Source organism: Theobroma cacao, chromosome 10 (genome assembly GCF_000208745.1).
Source record: "Theobroma cacao cultivar B97-61/B2 chromosome 10, Criollo_cocoa_genome_V2, whole genome shotgun sequence".
Lineage (NCBI taxonomy): Eukaryota > Viridiplantae > Streptophyta > Magnoliopsida > Malvales > Malvaceae > Theobroma > Theobroma cacao.
Window position 1 is genome coordinate 3,587,867 of NC_030859.1, and position 17,368 is coordinate 3,605,234.

At 33.8% G+C, this 17,368-nt stretch overlaps 4 protein-coding genes across 4 annotated transcripts; 2 read left to right on the forward strand and 2 right to left on the reverse strand.

The window, feature by feature from the left end:
- LOC18586341 (40S ribosomal protein S23) lies at window positions 3,660-5,284 on the forward strand. Its single transcript, XM_007009671.2, has 4 exons — window positions 3,660-3,807; window positions 4,375-4,530; window positions 4,623-4,749; window positions 4,958-5,284. Exons 1-4 carry the CDS (start codon window positions 3,803-3,805, stop codon window positions 5,096-5,098), a joined length of 429 nt encoding a protein of 142 aa, XP_007009733.1. The 5' UTR covers window positions 3,660-3,802; the 3' UTR covers window positions 5,099-5,284.
- LOC18586342 lies at window positions 6,252-9,172 on the reverse strand. Its single transcript, XM_007009673.2, has 3 exons — window positions 8,914-9,172; window positions 7,796-8,138; window positions 6,252-6,621 (listed from the first exon to the last, which is right to left on the reverse strand). Exons 1-3 carry the CDS (start codon window positions 9,081-9,083, stop codon window positions 6,556-6,558), a joined length of 579 nt encoding a protein of 192 aa, XP_007009735.2. The 5' UTR covers window positions 9,084-9,172; the 3' UTR covers window positions 6,252-6,555.
- LOC18586343 lies at window positions 9,651-12,007 on the reverse strand. The gene is made up of 3 exons (XM_007009674.2): window positions 11,734-12,007; window positions 10,695-11,037; window positions 9,651-10,046 (listed from the first exon to the last, which is right to left on the reverse strand). The coding sequence occupies exons 1-3, from the start codon at window positions 11,904-11,906 to the stop codon at window positions 9,981-9,983; spliced, it is 582 nt and encodes a 193-aa protein (XP_007009736.1). The 5' UTR covers window positions 11,907-12,007; the 3' UTR covers window positions 9,651-9,980.
- On the forward strand, window positions 12,073-16,777 carry LOC18586344 (pentatricopeptide repeat-containing protein At2g16880). The gene is made up of 2 exons (XM_007009675.2): window positions 12,073-14,756; window positions 15,749-16,777. The coding sequence occupies exon 1, from the start codon at window positions 12,171-12,173 to the stop codon at window positions 14,454-14,456; it is 2,286 nt and encodes a 761-aa protein (XP_007009737.2). The 5' UTR covers window positions 12,073-12,170; the 3' UTR covers window positions 14,457-14,756; window positions 15,749-16,777.

The following is a 17,368-nucleotide window of genomic DNA, read 5'->3' on the forward strand; positions in this document are numbered from 1 at the left end:
TTTTTTTTTAAAAAAAATTATTTCAGATTTATTAATAGGACCGTCGTTCCCCCTTAAACTTATCCAAAGTTACAAAATGTTCCTTTCAAAAGTGTGGGGGAAGCTCACTTTGTTATCTTTAAGTGGAAACACGTGCCTGAAAGTTCATTTGGTTGAAAATTTTGGATAAATGAGTAGCATTGAAGAAAATGAATAAATAAAGCAGTACAACTAAACAAGTGGTAATAAAATAGATTAACTTGGGCATTAAATTAGCTAGGCAGTAAAGTTAATATATTTGGCAAAGATTGCTTAGTCCACTAATTGAAGGTCAAAGCACGAAAGGTCGATCTTGAAATAATTAACAATAAAGAATGCTTAAACAAATAGTTAAGATATTCGGCTATGAATAATTAATGTATGGTCACTAATACTATTACACTAAACTAGTTGATGAATATGGAAACCGGTGAAAACATTGTTTGTCAAATTCGTGGGCAAAAGAATCTTGGTTGACTGGCGGGGGATGTCGGCTTTGCTGACGTTGGCCTTTTGAAATTTTACACGGCATTTCAGAATAACAGCTCTACAGTCTGCAGTCTCTGTTCATTTCTGAACTCTTCTTTGTATAATTTTACTGGGCCATGTTAGATCCATTCTCTGCTGGTTTCTTTATATATATATATATATATATATATATATATATTTGTTATTTTTTATATTTTTTCATGTGAAAAAAGAAATTCAAACTTTATTCTTTAAACAGAAAATTATACACCACCCAATGAATTAAATACTCAGATATTTTAATTTTTTATATTTATTTTTTAGGTTTCACTATTCTTAAAAAATATTTGAATAGGTATAATTCTAATTTTTAATTCAAAGTTTTTGGATTTGAATTCCGAAATGAAATTTTATATCTTATTTCTTCGATCTTAGGTTCTGTTTAGTAATCAGAAAATAATTCGTTTCTTAATCACATTTACTTAAAAAAAAGGAAAAAATATTGTGATTAAATTGATTGATTATCTAAAGTTATAATGTTTTGGGATTTGCAGGTGGAGTTCTGGATAGATTTGCTGCTGACAATATTGGGTTACATACCTGGGATAATATATGCCATTTATGTATTAGTTGGATAGCAAGTGCTATTTTATTTTTTATTTTTTGTTTTTTGTTTTAATGTTGATGAAGCAACTCTTGGTGTGTTGGTTTTAGATCTTTGTGTACTTTTTTATTTGTTCTTTGTTGGAGATAACACATGGAGGTTGGTTAGGTGTGTTCTCAGTTAATAATTTGGTTAATTAGATGTATTTACTTCCTTTTTTGTATCGGTTTTTTTTTTTTTTAGTTTGTATAGTTCTTAAAATTTTAATTTAAGTTTAAAGCATTAACATCAGAAATTTTAACATATATGTTTTAATTTTCATTCTTTGTCTCAATTTCGAATTTTATCTTTGAAGAGATATTTTAATTTTAACTCTAATGTTTTTAATTTTGACTGTAAAAAATATCTTAATTTTAATAGTTGATTTATATCATTTTGAGTGAACTCTGGATCACATAAGATTTTATAATTAATTATTATTAATTAAAATATTATTTATTATTTTATATCATGTGTTAAGGTGAATGTCAATATCAATGCGAATGTGAAAAATGTTTGAAAATTATGTCATTATATTATATCAGGATATCGTCTATTTTAACATAGTTGAACATAGGCAAAAACAATTTTAAATGGTTTTAATTTTTTTTAAGTCCTACCTCTTTTAAATTTTAACATCTTAATTTTATTGAACGTAGATATTTAATTTTGAATTACAAAATAGACATACAGTATTGAATTTTTGAAAAAAAAAAAACAATAGTATCAGAACTTGAATGATTATGAAATATAAGATAATTATTTTTTATATAATTGAAATTTAATACATTTTTCAATAACAAAAATATTAATAATTTAAATTTTATCAACTTAAGTTGGGGCAATCATACAGGTAAAAACTAAAAAGTTCTTTCAAAACATCGCCAAAGGAGAATTTAGTTCTTTTTGTTTCAAAATAATTTTTTCGATCTTTGACTATTAACACCTTGTTAAAAAAAATTATACCCAAATGTACCTAAATATTTTAAGATACAAATGCCCTTTTAAAAAATCTATTCATGTTCCATCATTTAATAAAATTCACTGATATTTAATAAAAATCAATATTAGCCAATAAAACAATAACTTGATAAAATTATAGAATAGGATTTGTGAATGCAATAATTTATCTCATTTTGATAAAATTCAATATTTGAAAGATAAGAAAAAAAATTAAAATTTTTTATATATAGTAATCAAGTCAAAAATCTTTTTACATCATCTTAAATCCTAGTTTCAAAAAACTAATTTTGAGTAAAAAATTTTCAATAAAATTAATAATTATGGGTAAAAAATTAATTTATTGACCTAACACCATCAAATTTGAAATTGAATATAAAAATCCATGCTTAAACATAACTCAAAGCAAGTCGAACTCGTGAGTTTGGACAAGTAACTCATCTCTTGGACACCTTTTAATTTTGAAAGATGAGTTAAGATAAAATTATAAATATTATTATATATACTCATTTTGAGTTATTACTAACGTATGCAATACTATTTACAATTTTTAACATCAAATATTGATAAAAAGTTTTCAATTAAACATTAAAAAATCATGATATTATTACAATAAAGTATTTATTCATTGTAAATCTCGTTAAATAACATGGATATTATTCTGGTTTTACATTAATTGATTGATTTCCATCTCTCATATATATTAAAAATTGTTTTGATTATAATTCTAATTTTCAATTATAAATTTAATTACTTATAAACAAGGAAATAGTGATTTCAATTTTTCTAAACATCAATACATCATGGTCTGAAAGTAGAGAGTAGGTTGAGAATTTATATAATATCTATGAACTTATCAAAATGCTTTATTAAATAATAATGGCATTTGATCTTAAATTGAATATATACAGTAGCTTCTAATTTTATGAAAAATTCATATATTATATAATTAAAATGGCTTGAAAAGTTAATAATTCAATACATTCAATGAAATAAATGCATTTTTGAGTATTAAAAAAGAAAATAAGTCGGAGATTCTAATTTGGAGAGTTTGAATTATGCGCCAAAAAAGGGTGAAATTTATAAAAAAAAATAGAGTTATTTTTTATTATATAATTAAAAATTACATGGGAGGAAAAATTAATTAAAAATATATAAATATATATTTTAAAAAAATTCAATTATTTTTTCTCATGTTCAAAGCCACCTTAAGGTAATCTAGAAAAACGCTTCATGCTCGATTTCAAATCTCAACGGTTGATAGAAAATAGGACAAATCCGTAATACCATTAAAACTAAAGTACTATTTCCGTCAAACTACTCAAAATCTTAGAATTTTATAAATAATTGATTTTAAAAAATTTGTATATAAATTTAAAATCATAAAACACAGAATTAATTATAAATTAAATGGTTTCCATGACTTTTAAGTTATTCGTCTCTGTGTGGAATTAACAAAGATAATTAATTTCCAAATCAAGAAATTTAAACCCCAAATATCAAAATATAAAAAATACATGTTAAAAGGTAAATGACTATAATACCCTACTGTTAGAAAGTTTGAAACCCTAATGTTAAACTACCTAAACCTATATAAAGGCAAATCAATTGTTAGGGTTAGGGTTTCAGTTCTCACCAGCCGGCTCTTCCTCTCTTCTCAATCTCTTGCTTCCAGATTTCAGTCTCAGTGCAGCTTTTCTCGCACCGGCCAAAATGGGGTTCGTTTTTTTTTGTCTTATTATTATTTTTCTTTTAAACATGTTATTTTTGTTCTTTTCAATTTGATTCTTGCATTTGAAAAATGCTAGCTTTGTGAATCATTTTGTGATTACCTTTTACTTTGGTTATTTTAGTAAAGTAGTTGAGATCTGGCTTATATGAAAAGATGAGTTGTGGGTCGATAATGTCTTTTTTTTTTTTTGTGTTTCTGGGTGTGTTTGGTTGGTGATAAAGTTGTGGAATTGGGGGGTCAAAATGTCTTTAATTACCTGTTTGGTTGATGGGAAAATCGTGGAAGAAGGAAATGGAATGTAAAAAAATTGTGTTAGTATGTTCTTAGAAACTTATGAAAAGGAATGGTTAATGAACTTCTGAACCATTGGGTTGGATTAGGCCATGTGCTGTGTCAGACTTTTAAGCTTTTCTTTTGGGATGCTTATGTATCTTGAAGATTGCTGTCCTTCAAGGGATTTTTTTAATGATTTGGATTGGTGGATAAGCCTTTTGTAGTGTGATTTGTGTTATATTTTGGGGAAATATGCTGACAAAATGGGAGTGTTGTGCAGGAAGACTCGTGGAATGGGAGCTGGTCGTAAGCTTAGAACCCACCGTAGGAGGCAAAGGTGGGCTGACAAGGCATATAAGAAGTCCAATCTGGGTAATGAATGGAAGAAACCATTTGCTGGATCTTCACATGCCAAAGGCATAGTTCTTGAGAAAATGTAAGAACTAAGTTAAGTTTTAAGGGTAATGATGTAGGAGATGGTGCTTGAATTGGATCAGACCTTGACAATTTGGTAATTGGCTTTTGCAGTGGCATTGAAGCTAAGCAGCCCAACTCTGCTATCCGAAAATGTGCTCGTGTTCAGCTGATCAAGAATGGAAAGAAAATTGCTGCTTTTGTACCCAATGATGGTTGCTTAAACTATATCGAGGAAAATGTAAGTTTTATACATTTTCTGGTTTTTTTCCATTACTCTTTTCAGATTTTTGATCCCTGTTTTTGTCTTTGGTTTACTCTTTTCAAATGTCTGGGATATTATCTACACACATTATTTGTTAGTTAAAGAAAATTGTAAAAGCCTGCTGTAGATGATGATGCCTTATTTTGAGTGTTTCCTAATACCATGTATGGTTTGGTTGGTGCAGGATGAGGTTTTGATTGCAGGATTTGGACGAAAAGGGCATGCTGTGGGGGATATTCCTGGAGTCAGGTTCAAGGTTGTTAAGGTATCTGGTGTGTCTCTTCTAGCTCTTTTCAAAGAGAAGAAGGAGAAGCCAAGGTCTTAGGATTACTGGAAGAGTTTAGCTTTCATCATGCTTTACTTAATTTTTATTTTCATCAAAATGGTAGTGCTTCGAATTTTGTGAACAAATTTTCATTTATCAACTCAAAAACTGCCTTTGCTTGTTCCAAAGTGAAAATTTTGTTTAGTTGAGTGTTATTGTATTGTTGATTTACAGCTTTTAAGTTTTCACATAATGTTATTGTAGATGAATAGATGATTACATACTGCAGGCATACAAGCAGGAAACACTGATCACAGTTTCCTGCAGTTGGCACAAAATACAGATATGCAATTATCAATTTATTGGAAATGATATTGGTGTTTGCAAAACATAGCATGGATTTATAGGTGAAAATCTAATGAGAATGTCACAACATTAAAGTTGTTCGAATCACTGCTCTATAAGGCAGGTTTGTTGAATTTAATGGAAATGTTATTGGTACCAGATTCTACCAGTCAATAAAAATGTTCAGGTGAAAGGAAAATTAAAAGAGATGGAAACAAACTTTTGGCTAAGGTTTCAAAAGCCCTGGAAGGCTTTAGCTATTCCAAAAATTTTTAATTGAGTACCGGTTTTGTGTCTAGCATCTTAGCTACCATAATGATAATTCAAGACAAGCTTGTAATGCCCTTGTTTTTTGATCAAACACATGTTTGTCACCAAGATTTGTCACAACAATTGCCCCCATATCTTTGTTTATGTGAGCACATCAATTGTCGCATAACTTTATGGAATCCTGTAACAAAAGAATTCAGAATTTTGCCAGAATGTAATCATGACATTTCACCAAAGGTAGGGAAATTTATGCATAATCTTGGATTCGGATTGGATCCTTTGTGCAATGATTACAAGGTGATTGATATCCAGAATTGCCTGGATTTGGAGAAATATGGATGCAGTAGCACACCTCCACCGTGCAGTTTACAGGGTGAGTACTGATTCATGGAATGTGTTGTAAGAGGAAGATGTTGAGTTCTTTGAAGACCCTTTATCGGAACTCCAACAATGCAGGTGTAATGGTTGGTCACTCGGGCTTGATTGACTTGCTCCAAGGTCCTTGCATTTCACTTGGCCAATGAAGTTTTTTAACTGAATTTTGTATTCAAGTCCAGTTAAAAAAAGTATGTTTCTGCTTTTACCACTGAAACTATACTTAACTCTGAAATGTCAAAATTTTTGATTAAACCAACTGAAACTGTGATAGAAACAACATTGTTTATTTAGTATACTCTCTTATGTGCAATTTTGTCAAAGATGAAAATAGTAAATTGTGTGAAGAGTACACATGATCACAATGTAATAGCATAGTAGAAAAATGGGAATGCAAAACCAGAATATTTGCTGCCAGGTATGGAAAGTTTTCACACTTTCCAGAAATGATATCTCCTGCATTCCTTTTCTTTTTGACACTGAGAATTATCTAAACCAGCTTCTGATGAAGGTATATGGCAACTCAATTACTCATCAATTGAAAAGAGGACTCCATTTTCCTTGATGAAGTCGTGTGTTGTATGATCCACCACCTATAATGAAGAGAAAAATGTACTGAGATAGAGATATGTATTCCAATACTGTGATTTTTTAGAGCTCAAAAGGCATCGAATGGTGTTTCAACAGACCAGTCTTTGAAATATAACACACTGAGATAGAACATGCTAACTTTTCAGCAGCATCAGATTCATAAAGGAGGTGTGTACCAAGAAAAGAGATCTCCAAAGGGAGATGCTGCCATCTAGATATCTGAACTACTATTAACTTCACTCCAGTATCAAGTGTAAGGCACTCTTCATAATCTAAAGAAGGGTCAAGATATTATAGATAAAGAGGCATTTGACTTCAGATTCAGATACATGAAACATGCCCCTGCCACTGCCCCTTCCCCTTTCTCACAAAAATGATTATAGGAAAGGAGCTGCCAAGACCTCTAGTCTAATTCTCTTCTGATTAGTAATTCTAACCAAATATATCCATAGATGATCTCTATAGTAGTAGCAATTTTTATTTGTAAGGACTTCCTGACATGACAATGATGAATGAACAATCAGTCAAAATCCTTCAGTAAACCAGTAGCATAAAATGAATTTGCAACCATATATAGGTCAATTCATTCCACGAAGGATGATCAAGTTATCTTTCAATAAACTTCTTAATGCCAAATTTTATCAGTGAAACTCTAGACTTGTGATGCTAGCCACAGTTTCAAGTGCTGTTGAAGGTCGCTAAACAAGAAATCAGTTCGGAAAATGTTTTTAACATCATTGCTAAGTCAAATGACTAACCTCTGATTCCTTTTGAGGAGGTGAAGGTTAAATTTTGCTTCTTGCAAAACAGAATTAAATGTGGCTGGAACCTTCCACTCTTCCATCTATTACATATACTCAAAATGGTGTAAATTTTAGCCAACGTGATCAAAGGTCTGCTATTTCTTATCTCCCATTCTAGGCTTTAGATTTTAATCTTTGCATGCGTATCAAAGTTGCACAATGGAATCACATTAATACATAGATGCAATACAGATGGAGTAAAATGCGTGTAGAATTATGCGATGAACAAAGAAAGGTTAACTATGATTACTCTTCTGCTTCAAGAACTTGTTGGGGTAGTTTGTTCTGCCTGTTAGAGTTTTAGCTTTCGGTGTATTCCCCTTCCCAAACAAAAATAGAAAGAAAGGTAGGTTAAGATGGTACAAAAACTCACATTGGTATCGCTTAGCTCTAAGTTGTAGAAGTCCATAATGTCTGCCTTAAACAAAGGCCCAGCATGCCATGTTCCATGATTAAGTTTGAGAAACTTAGGACCTGAAATTCTGAAAACACAGACATCATCAACAGCTGGAGGGACATAGCGATGACCACAATGTGACTGTATCAGTATCTTCCCATTGTCACTCCTAATTTCTTCCGAGTCCATTATGGATGGCTTAGCAATTCCAAGATACCAAACATGACCTCCAATAGATCCAAGGCATTGGGTTACACTCGCATGATGTGTAATTTTCGAAAACTCCAGTGGTCGGTCCTGAAGGTGCATGATGTAAAACCTATTACAATACATTGGTAGGTCATCATAAAACCCTCTTTAACAATTTCAGGCAACAGGAAAACTACAGGGAAAAATTGCAACTGACTAAAAGTGAAGCTACTGATCTGTGGTGCAATTGTATGGAAAGCAATGCACAAACCAAGCAAACTAAGTCTAGCTTGGTATGCTTGCAAATTATAGGTTTTTTCATTAAAACTATAAAAGTCATATCACCATGGCCACCCTGGAGAATTTTTCTACTACAGTTAAAACAACAACAAAACTATAGCAGTTTAGATGCACCTCAAATCTAAAAGACCCAGTCTATAAATTATCTCTTGCTAATTAAATAGTCTTGTTTTGTGAAAAGCAAAGGAATTATAAAAAATAACATCAAGGAGAGAATTCCTTCATGCACATAGTAAACAATTAGACAAGCATAATTACTAACACTCAACTCAACAGATTCATAATTCAAGGGTTGGAACCTTGGACGTATGAAGCTAGCAGCAAGCTGGAACCCATTTTTTTCAACTAGGAAACAGCATAGAGGTTGAAACAGCAATCTCTTATATATATATGTAATCAGTATAGACTAAAGCAATACTTGTATATCTTGTAAATAAAGTAAATACTCAATTTATAACCACATAAACAAAAACAAAAAATTTTCCATAATCATTAAATTAAGGGAAAAAAGAGGAAATAAGATAGGGCTAATCCCAGTTGTCCCCTAAGCCTCATGCATGCAAACAAAAAAAAAAAAAAACCCAGAAAAGTAGTGCAAATTAAACCTGGGAATTCCTTTGGAAAGGTCTAACTGAGCATCCTTTGGGCCAAACTCATCTCCATCTGGGGATGCTTCAATGACTTGTCCGTACTCTTTGAAGCTTTCTTGGGTTGCTTCTATTGGCTTTAGCTTCATTAAAGCTGGCTCTGACTCCTTCGGCTTTGGTGTTTCCATCTCTGGTTTCCCACAGCTTCAGTTTTCAGTTTAAAACAAAGAAAGAATCTTTCAGTTTCGGTTTGCTGTACTTTATTCGGCACCGCTGTTTAGTTAGCTTTGCGAGGGATAAAAACGAATTGATCCTGTCTGCTAACAAACGACGTCGTTGCATACGCAAGGCAATCCTTTTTTTATTTTTTAATTTTTGACAAATAAAAATGAGTTTGAATGTGAAAGTGAAACAATAATATTAATAAACTTTTAAGCACTTAAATTTGCACTGGTATTGCCTTTTAATACTTTACTTGTGTTAATCAAGTATCATTATTATTATTATTATATTTTTCATTTGTTATTACTTTATAACAAAATGTTAAGAGGAAAAGGTGAATACTTGAGTAAATTAAAGTCAAAACCACACATAATTCTAATTACTGTTTAATTTATTCTAATTAATTAATAAAAACAAACAAAAAAAAAATACACCTTATGAACCCCATATATCTCCCCTCACTTTGCTTCCCTTTCCTCTTGCTGGTTGCCAAATATATTGCCAGCAGAAAATAGTTCATAAATTAATATAAATAAATAATAATAATAATCTATATACATTAACAAAAGTATGGCAGCCAATACAATCTAGTGCAACACAAACAGTTTCCATTGGCATATTCCAACAGAGAAAACCAAGCTATAGCCGATTGTGAACTAGCACAGAACTCCCCAAATACTACCTTCCCCTTCCTCCAATGATTGCCTAAAATCATAACATCCTCCAGTATCAGAAAACAAATTAGACAAGGCTGAAAAAGATCGAACTTTGCAAGCAAGGGGAGTTCCATTTTTGAAGCATCTACTTCTGCAAGAACCTGGAGAACTCAGTGTTGAAGTCATGAATTGGTACACAACAGCTAGTCAGTCATCAATGGCAAAAACCACCATGTCTTTCTTTCTGAAGCTATGTGTGGTATGATCCACCTCCTATGAGAAGAAAAATGAAACAAAAATTTTAATTATTTCAACTCCATTTGAAGATGCAAAAATGTGACATTCGTGAATTTTAACATATACAGTTTCTGTTGGTAGTTTGTATAATGTGTGGGAAACCCATCTCACATGGTGATTAAGGAATCAAATTTCCTAAGGCTTAAGGGTGAACTCAATTAGTAACTTTAAAAAAGATGAAGCACTACCTTGTAGGCAGTATATAGGGAACCAAGACATAGGAAGTATGTTTATCATCCAATTACCTATTACTTCTTCATATAAGCTTAATGTCAACCTTATTAGGCTTGCTGAATTAGATTAGAACTTTTCACCCTTCTTAATTATATAGTATTCTTGAAGTAGGAAAATTGAAGTTTTGGCTAACTGATGGAAGCTCAACCCCTTAATGTATATAAGCTTTAGCTTTTAAAATATAGGACTATGCAGCGAAATTACAGAACAGACATACAAATATCATATGTAATGATATTGTATATGCACCACTTGCGCTTAGGTCAAGTGGTAAGACTGGGGTGGGATTAGGTAGAAATCTTAGATTTAGACCATAGTGTTCTCTCTTGTGTGTGCATGCGTGTGTGTGTGTGTGTGTATATAAAGAAGTTAAGATAGTGAAAAACTCACATTGGTATTGCTTAGTTCTAAGTTGTAGAAATCCATAGAGTGTTCTGTAAATAGAGGCCCAGCATGCCATGTTCCAACATTGAGTTTTAGGAACTTTGGACCTGAAATTCTGAAAACTTGCACATCGTCAACAGCTGGAGGAAGATAGAAATGACCACAACGTGACTGCAGATTTGCCTTGCTATTTTCATTCTTAATCTCTTTTGAGTCCACTATAGACGGTTTAGCAACTCCAAGATACCAAACATGACCTCCAATGGATCCAAGACATTGTGTTACACTGGCATGATGTGTAATTGTGGCGAACTTGAGTGGTTGGTCCTCTAGCCGCATAATGTGAAACCTATTCCAAGTGCATTGAGAGTCTTGTTAATGAGTGCCTATATATGATCTTAAGGTTAAGTTCAAAGCAAACGATGCATTATAAATTGCACTTTAAACTGTGTCACTGGGAACCTGTTAACAGTTTTCATATTAGGAAAGGAAAGAAGAAGATTAATGCAACATCAATAATCTACAGCTATAATTAATTGTATGACAAGCAGTGTACAAAGCAAGCAACTAAGAGTTGTAGATTGTTACATGAGCAAGAAACTGCCTGACAAATTATAGGTTCTTTTCATCAAAATATATCACCTTGGAAGGATGTTAATAGCTTATTAACTAGTGGACATAACTACAAATTGATATTCTTAACAGGGAAGGGCAAGGGTAGACATTATCAAGCATTTCTATATATTCATAATTCTAATTTAAACCAAGTTTTCATATATATATATATATATATTTGGAGGGGTAAAGAACAGGCTGAGCTCCTCAAAAGAGAGTTACCAAAATTCAGAAGTTGAAACCTGTTCAAATCTCAGAAAACCTAATTGGCCTGTTTTCACTACTTGTACTTGTTGATGAAACAAAGAAAAGGGTTTGCAGAACTACCCTTTAGCAATAACCCAAACAGCAATTCCTAGCTGTATCCTTACTCCTTAGCTCATCAATTCAATGAAAACTAATCAAAGATAACATTTAGCGTAATAATAACCTTGGGATTCCTTTGCTGAGATCCAGCTGAGCATCTTTGGGACCAAACTCTTCTCCATCTGGGGATGCTTCAATCACTTGCCCATACTCTTGGAAGCTTTCTGGGGTCACTTCAATTGCCTTCAGCTTCACTACCATTGGCTTTGACTCATCTGGTCTTTCTTGCATTTCCATTTCAAGTTTGGGTTCGAGAGACAAAAAGAGAGAGAGGGGAAGATATGTCAGTGGCAGTTAGTAGTTTGCTTTCACATAGACAATAGTAGTATAACATTGCCAAGAAAGACAAATTTTTTTTTTCATCTAAGTTTAAATGAAAAAACAAAGTTAAAACGACAGCGTCTCAACTTCACTTTCCGGTCTCCACCTCGCCGTCAATCTCTAATTACCAAGTAATTAAAAAAGCCTGCGAGAGAAACAGAGAGGAAAACCAAGAACAGTATGTCGAAAGCAGAGTCAGAAGTGCTAAAAACCTTGATCAAAATCCTAACAAGCTCAAAAAACCCAATAGATTCCTTAACTCCTTACACTCCTCTCCTCACTCCAACCCTTCTGCAATCCCTCGTTTCCTCTCCTTCTCTTTCCTCCCACCCTTCCACCCTCCTTTCCCTCCACAAACTCTCCCTTTCCCTCTTCCCTTCCCTTTCTTCCTCCCCTTCTTTCCTCCTGTCCCTCCTCCCTTCCCTCATTTCCCGCCACAAATTCTCTGAATGCAAGTCCCTCCTCCTCTCTTTCCTTTCCTCTGACCCCCAAAACACCCTTTTTACCTCCCTCGTTCACCACCCTTCCCTTTCGAAGCCCCTCCTTGAGATCTCAGTTTCCAGCTATGTCCAATCAGGGAAACCCCATTTGGGTCTTGAGCTCTTTAACCTCATGAAAAGGCTTAAAAAGAAACCCAATTTGCTTACTTGCAATAATCTCATCAATGGGTTGGTGAAGTTCCCATCTTTGCACTCCATTCAGTTAGGTAAGCAGGTTTTTCATGATTCTATTACGCTTGGTGTTATCCCCGAAACAAGTACTTTCAATATTTTGATTTTAGGGTGTTGTTTAGAAGGTAAATTTAATGAGGCGATTTCCTTTATTGAGAAAATGAAGGATTTTGGTTGTTTTCCCGATAATGTTACTTATAACACAATTCTTGCGTATTTATGTAAGAAAGGAATGTTAAAGGAAGCTAGGGATTTGTTGCAAGATATGAAGGAAAAAGGGTTGATTCCAAATAGGAAAACGTATAATATACTCGTTTCAGGATATTGTAGGATAGGTTGGTTGAAGGAAGCTAGTAAAATTATTGACTTGATGGTGCAAAATGATGTTTTGCCTGATGTTTGGACGTATAATATGTTGATTAATGGGTTGTGTGGTGAAGGGAGGATTGAGGAGGCAGTTAAGTTGAGGGATGAGATGGAGAATTTGAAGGTGTTGCCAGATGTTGTTACGTATAATACATTGATTAATGGGTATTTTGAGTGGGGGTGTAGTGAGGAGGGGTTTAGGTTGGTTGAGGAAATGAAGGAGAAAGGAGTGGAGCCAATTGCAGTCACTCATAATATTTTGGTTAAATGGTATTGCAAAGAAGGGAAGATGGATGAAGCTAGTGAAAGAGTTAGGGTGATGGAAGAAAGTGGGCTTTCACCGGATAAGGTTACCTACAATACTTTGATTAATGGATATTGTAAGGCAGGGAAGTTGGCTGAAGCTTTTAGGATGATGGGTGTGATGTTAAGGAAAGGTTTTAAGATGGATACTATTACACTTAATACCCTTCTTCATACTCTATGTGAGGAGAGAAAGCTTAAGAAAGCATCCGAGTTGCTAATAAGTGCCAGTAAGAGAGGTTATTTGATTGATGAAGTGAGCTACGGCACTTTAATAGCAGGATACTTTAAGGTTGGAAATGAAGACAAAGCATTGAAACTTTGGAATGAGATGAACGAGAAGGAAATTATTCCCAGCATCGTTACCTATAACACTGTAATTGGAGGGCTTTGCCAACTGGGCAAAACTGAGGAAGCAATAGGCAAGTTGAATGAGTTACTTGAGAGTGGTCTAGTCCCAGCTGAAACCACTTACAACACAATTATACATGGGTACTTCAGGGAGGGGAAAGTTGAGAAAGCATTTGAGTTTTACAACAAAATGGCTGAAAACTCATTCAAGCCAGATGTCTTTACCTGTAATATTCTGCTTTCTGGTCTTTGCAGGGAGGGTATGCTGGAAAAAGCCCTTAAGCTCTTCGATGCTTGGATTTCAAAAGGGAAAGCAATTGATGGAGTTACTTACAACACGATGATATCAAGCCTATGTAAGGAAGGAAGATATGAGGCTGCAAATCATCTCGTCTCAGAAATGAAAGAAAGAAATCTGGGCCCTGATAATTATACATATAAAGCCATTCTTGATGCACTCACCAGTGCAGGCAGAATGAAGGAACTAGAGGAAGTCATTTCGAAAATGGTTGAAGTGGGAAAAGTTCATGAACAGTCCTTAGAATTGAAGGAGCAGAATGTGAAGACCAGTGAGATTCTTAAGGAATCTGATCCAGATTCCAATGCTTGCTCGGTACAGATCATTGAGCTGTGCAATCAGGGGAGATACAAGGATGCTATGCGCATTTTTAGAGTATCAAATGAAAAGGGTATTGCTTTAAATAAGTCCACCTACATTGCTTTAATGGAAGGACTTATCAAGAGGCGAAAAAGCACAACAAAAGCTGTTCAATAGTAGTAAATGTTGTGTGAATTTTTCCTGGCAGTGTTCAACAGGCCAATGTTATCACCATGTGTTTAATTTAGACTGAGCTGATAGGATCTCAGGTAAATTGTCTCTTTCTCCACTCGGCTATGGATGAAGATACTTAGAAGAAGTCTGCCTGCATTGCTGCAACAAAATGACTTATCAATTGGTGAAAAAGCATATATGAAGCTGTCCAGTAGTAGTTAATATATCTTGGACTTTTCCAGTGTTCAACAAGCCAGTATTATCACCATGCTTATGACTTGTATTCAGCAGATAGAACCTCAGGTAAATTATTTTTCTCTTCATTTGGTTATGAATGAGAAAGTTCTAAGAAATTGTTTGGTATTTGTTCCTTTTGCATGTCAACATTAATAGTATTACCAAATAATGCACGGTCTTTCATTATTTGGTATTTGCTCCTTTTGCGGACGATTTTACTGTGTGGCACTTGGGTTGCTTGCCTTGCCTCATAGTTTTCTATTGCTGCACACTGCTTGCATTGTTTGAAGTTTCTGAAGTCAAGTTGATGGAAAAGATTCCACATAGTTGTAAAGGCAATGGTATGTACAGCTACATGTCCATATAATAAACATATGCAGGCATCAGTGAAGGGTAATATTTTGCCGTGATTTTATAAGATAACTGTTCTGTTATTAAGAAAGAGCATTATAACTTATGGCTGTATATCTGCACTGGTAGTCCTAAGAAGATGCATCACATATCAGCCAAGTTAATTTTCAAAACACATCATTTATTCATTAATTGAGATATTGAAAACCTATATGTTAGGATCTGTAAAGAGAATACTTTAGTGGATGACAACTAAAGAGGTGCTAGTCATTACAGGCAGAATTCTTAGGTTAAATTCATATGTTAAGTAATATAAAAGATAGTCGTTCATCCTTAATATTACCAAAAAATGTTTAAGGAGTCAATAAAGCACCTAGGCACTAGTTATCAATATAGCAAAACAACATGAGACAATCGTAATGGGAAAGAACAATTAGTTGACAAATTGTATCGATCCTTCTTGGCTGCATCAATGCAGTTATCTTTAGATATCTAAAGAACAAAAAAACTACAGATGTGGGCTATGTTAGTGGACACATTCTAGAAGCTTTTACTGGAATTGTTGGCATTAAATTTTTTAGAAAGCAGGTCATTGACTAATATGCAATGTACTAAAGTAAGAAGAAACCTTTTTCTTTATTTGGTTTTCTTGTTCTTTATTTGTTAAGTCTATAAGGAAATGCATCTTATTGTTTGTCGTCTTGCAGGAAATACATCTTGTTGAATTGTCGTAATATCGAGGACACTGGGGTTGTATGGGTATTGCAACCAGAGAATAGCTTGTTATATTAAGTGATCCTATATGGGTGAAAAAATTGCTGGAAGCTGGACAAATATGGTGGCCTCATCACATTTATTGCTTTTCTACTGAATACGCCATATCTTTCAAGGCCTTTGACATTCATGAGACCTCGGTCGATGTAACCAAGAGATTATTCAAAATTAGGGAATCCAGAAATTTATCTTTTGCCCAGTTTTCTACTTTGAATGGATATTTTAAATTCATTGAGCTTCTGAAATAAGTAGCAACAAGGGGCTTCCCCTGTGCACACCTTTCTGACGGAATGGCAGCTGCCGTAAAAATTCTACGGTAAACAAATTTCACTCTGAAGGTTTTTTTATGTTGGCAGTGAATCAATGTAGGTATTTGATGTCGTTAATGCATCACAAACACACAGCGATTAAGGGAGTTATGTTGGCAAAAGAAAGGGTTTTGACAGCTGTTCATATTGTTTAGATAGCGAGGCGAGGCCCAAGAAATGAGAATTTTCAGTGCAAGGTACAATGATGTAGAAACTTCTGTTCAAGAATGGTGCTAGAATTTCTGTCTCTGACATGGGAATTGTGTGAATAACAAGAGCCAACTTCTGAAATCAAATAAAGAGGAGCACGTCTTTTAAAATGGGAGATGCTGTAAGTCAATGAATTTGGGAGTTTCTATATCTTGAGGAACCTTAATGTTAACCTTGTGCTTCAAATCCATACACTAATCTAAATTCTTTCACCATACATGCATAAGTCCACTGGTTCAAGCTTCTCTATAAGCATGCTTGTCTGAACACATGTTTTTTGTTTGTTTGTTTCTTGATGAAAGGCCTATGTTGTTCGTTAACTAACACTAACCCAAGGATAGCTATCTTTTGTGGATATTATGCGAAATTGCAACTGGTTGCATACTTTGGACTCCTACAGAGAAATGATTTGTAAGGTATAATGAAGAATGCTTTTGAAATCTTTGTGGAAATGTGTACATTTTGACTTGAGGCATTTGCCCTCCATGAAGTTTGTAAATTGCTTTGCTTCTCTGCCTCGATTAAGATATTAATGGGATATGCTCTCTCTCTGTTAAACACTCCTGTATATTCTCTTCTTGGATCTTCTCATGTGCAGTAATGGAACTGCTGATCAGTACAGCAGGTGGTTGTATAATGTTCATCGCTGAAGGCTACTAGATTCTTTCTAGTTTTTTCAGTGCAAATTTTGCTATAATCAGTAAATGTCTACAATGGTCTTTGCAATAAATCTATAGCAGCAAAAGTAGGTCATGATCAGTTCAAAAGTTAGGATCTAACATCAACTCTCTGATGCATTCTTTTAATCAAAGATTCATCTCCAAGCTTCTTGTTTATGTCCAGGAAGGAAAGACTCAAAGAAGTAAACTTTGTATCTGAACTTTCATGACTGAGCATTAGAGCATTGCTTCTTGCAGCATGGCAGCCAATTAAGATTCAATCAGCAAAAAGATTTCTTTTTCTATTTTTCCATGTTTCCCTGAGAAAACCCCCTGTCAAGTTCATCAACATTCTTGTAATATTGTTGGCTTAGAA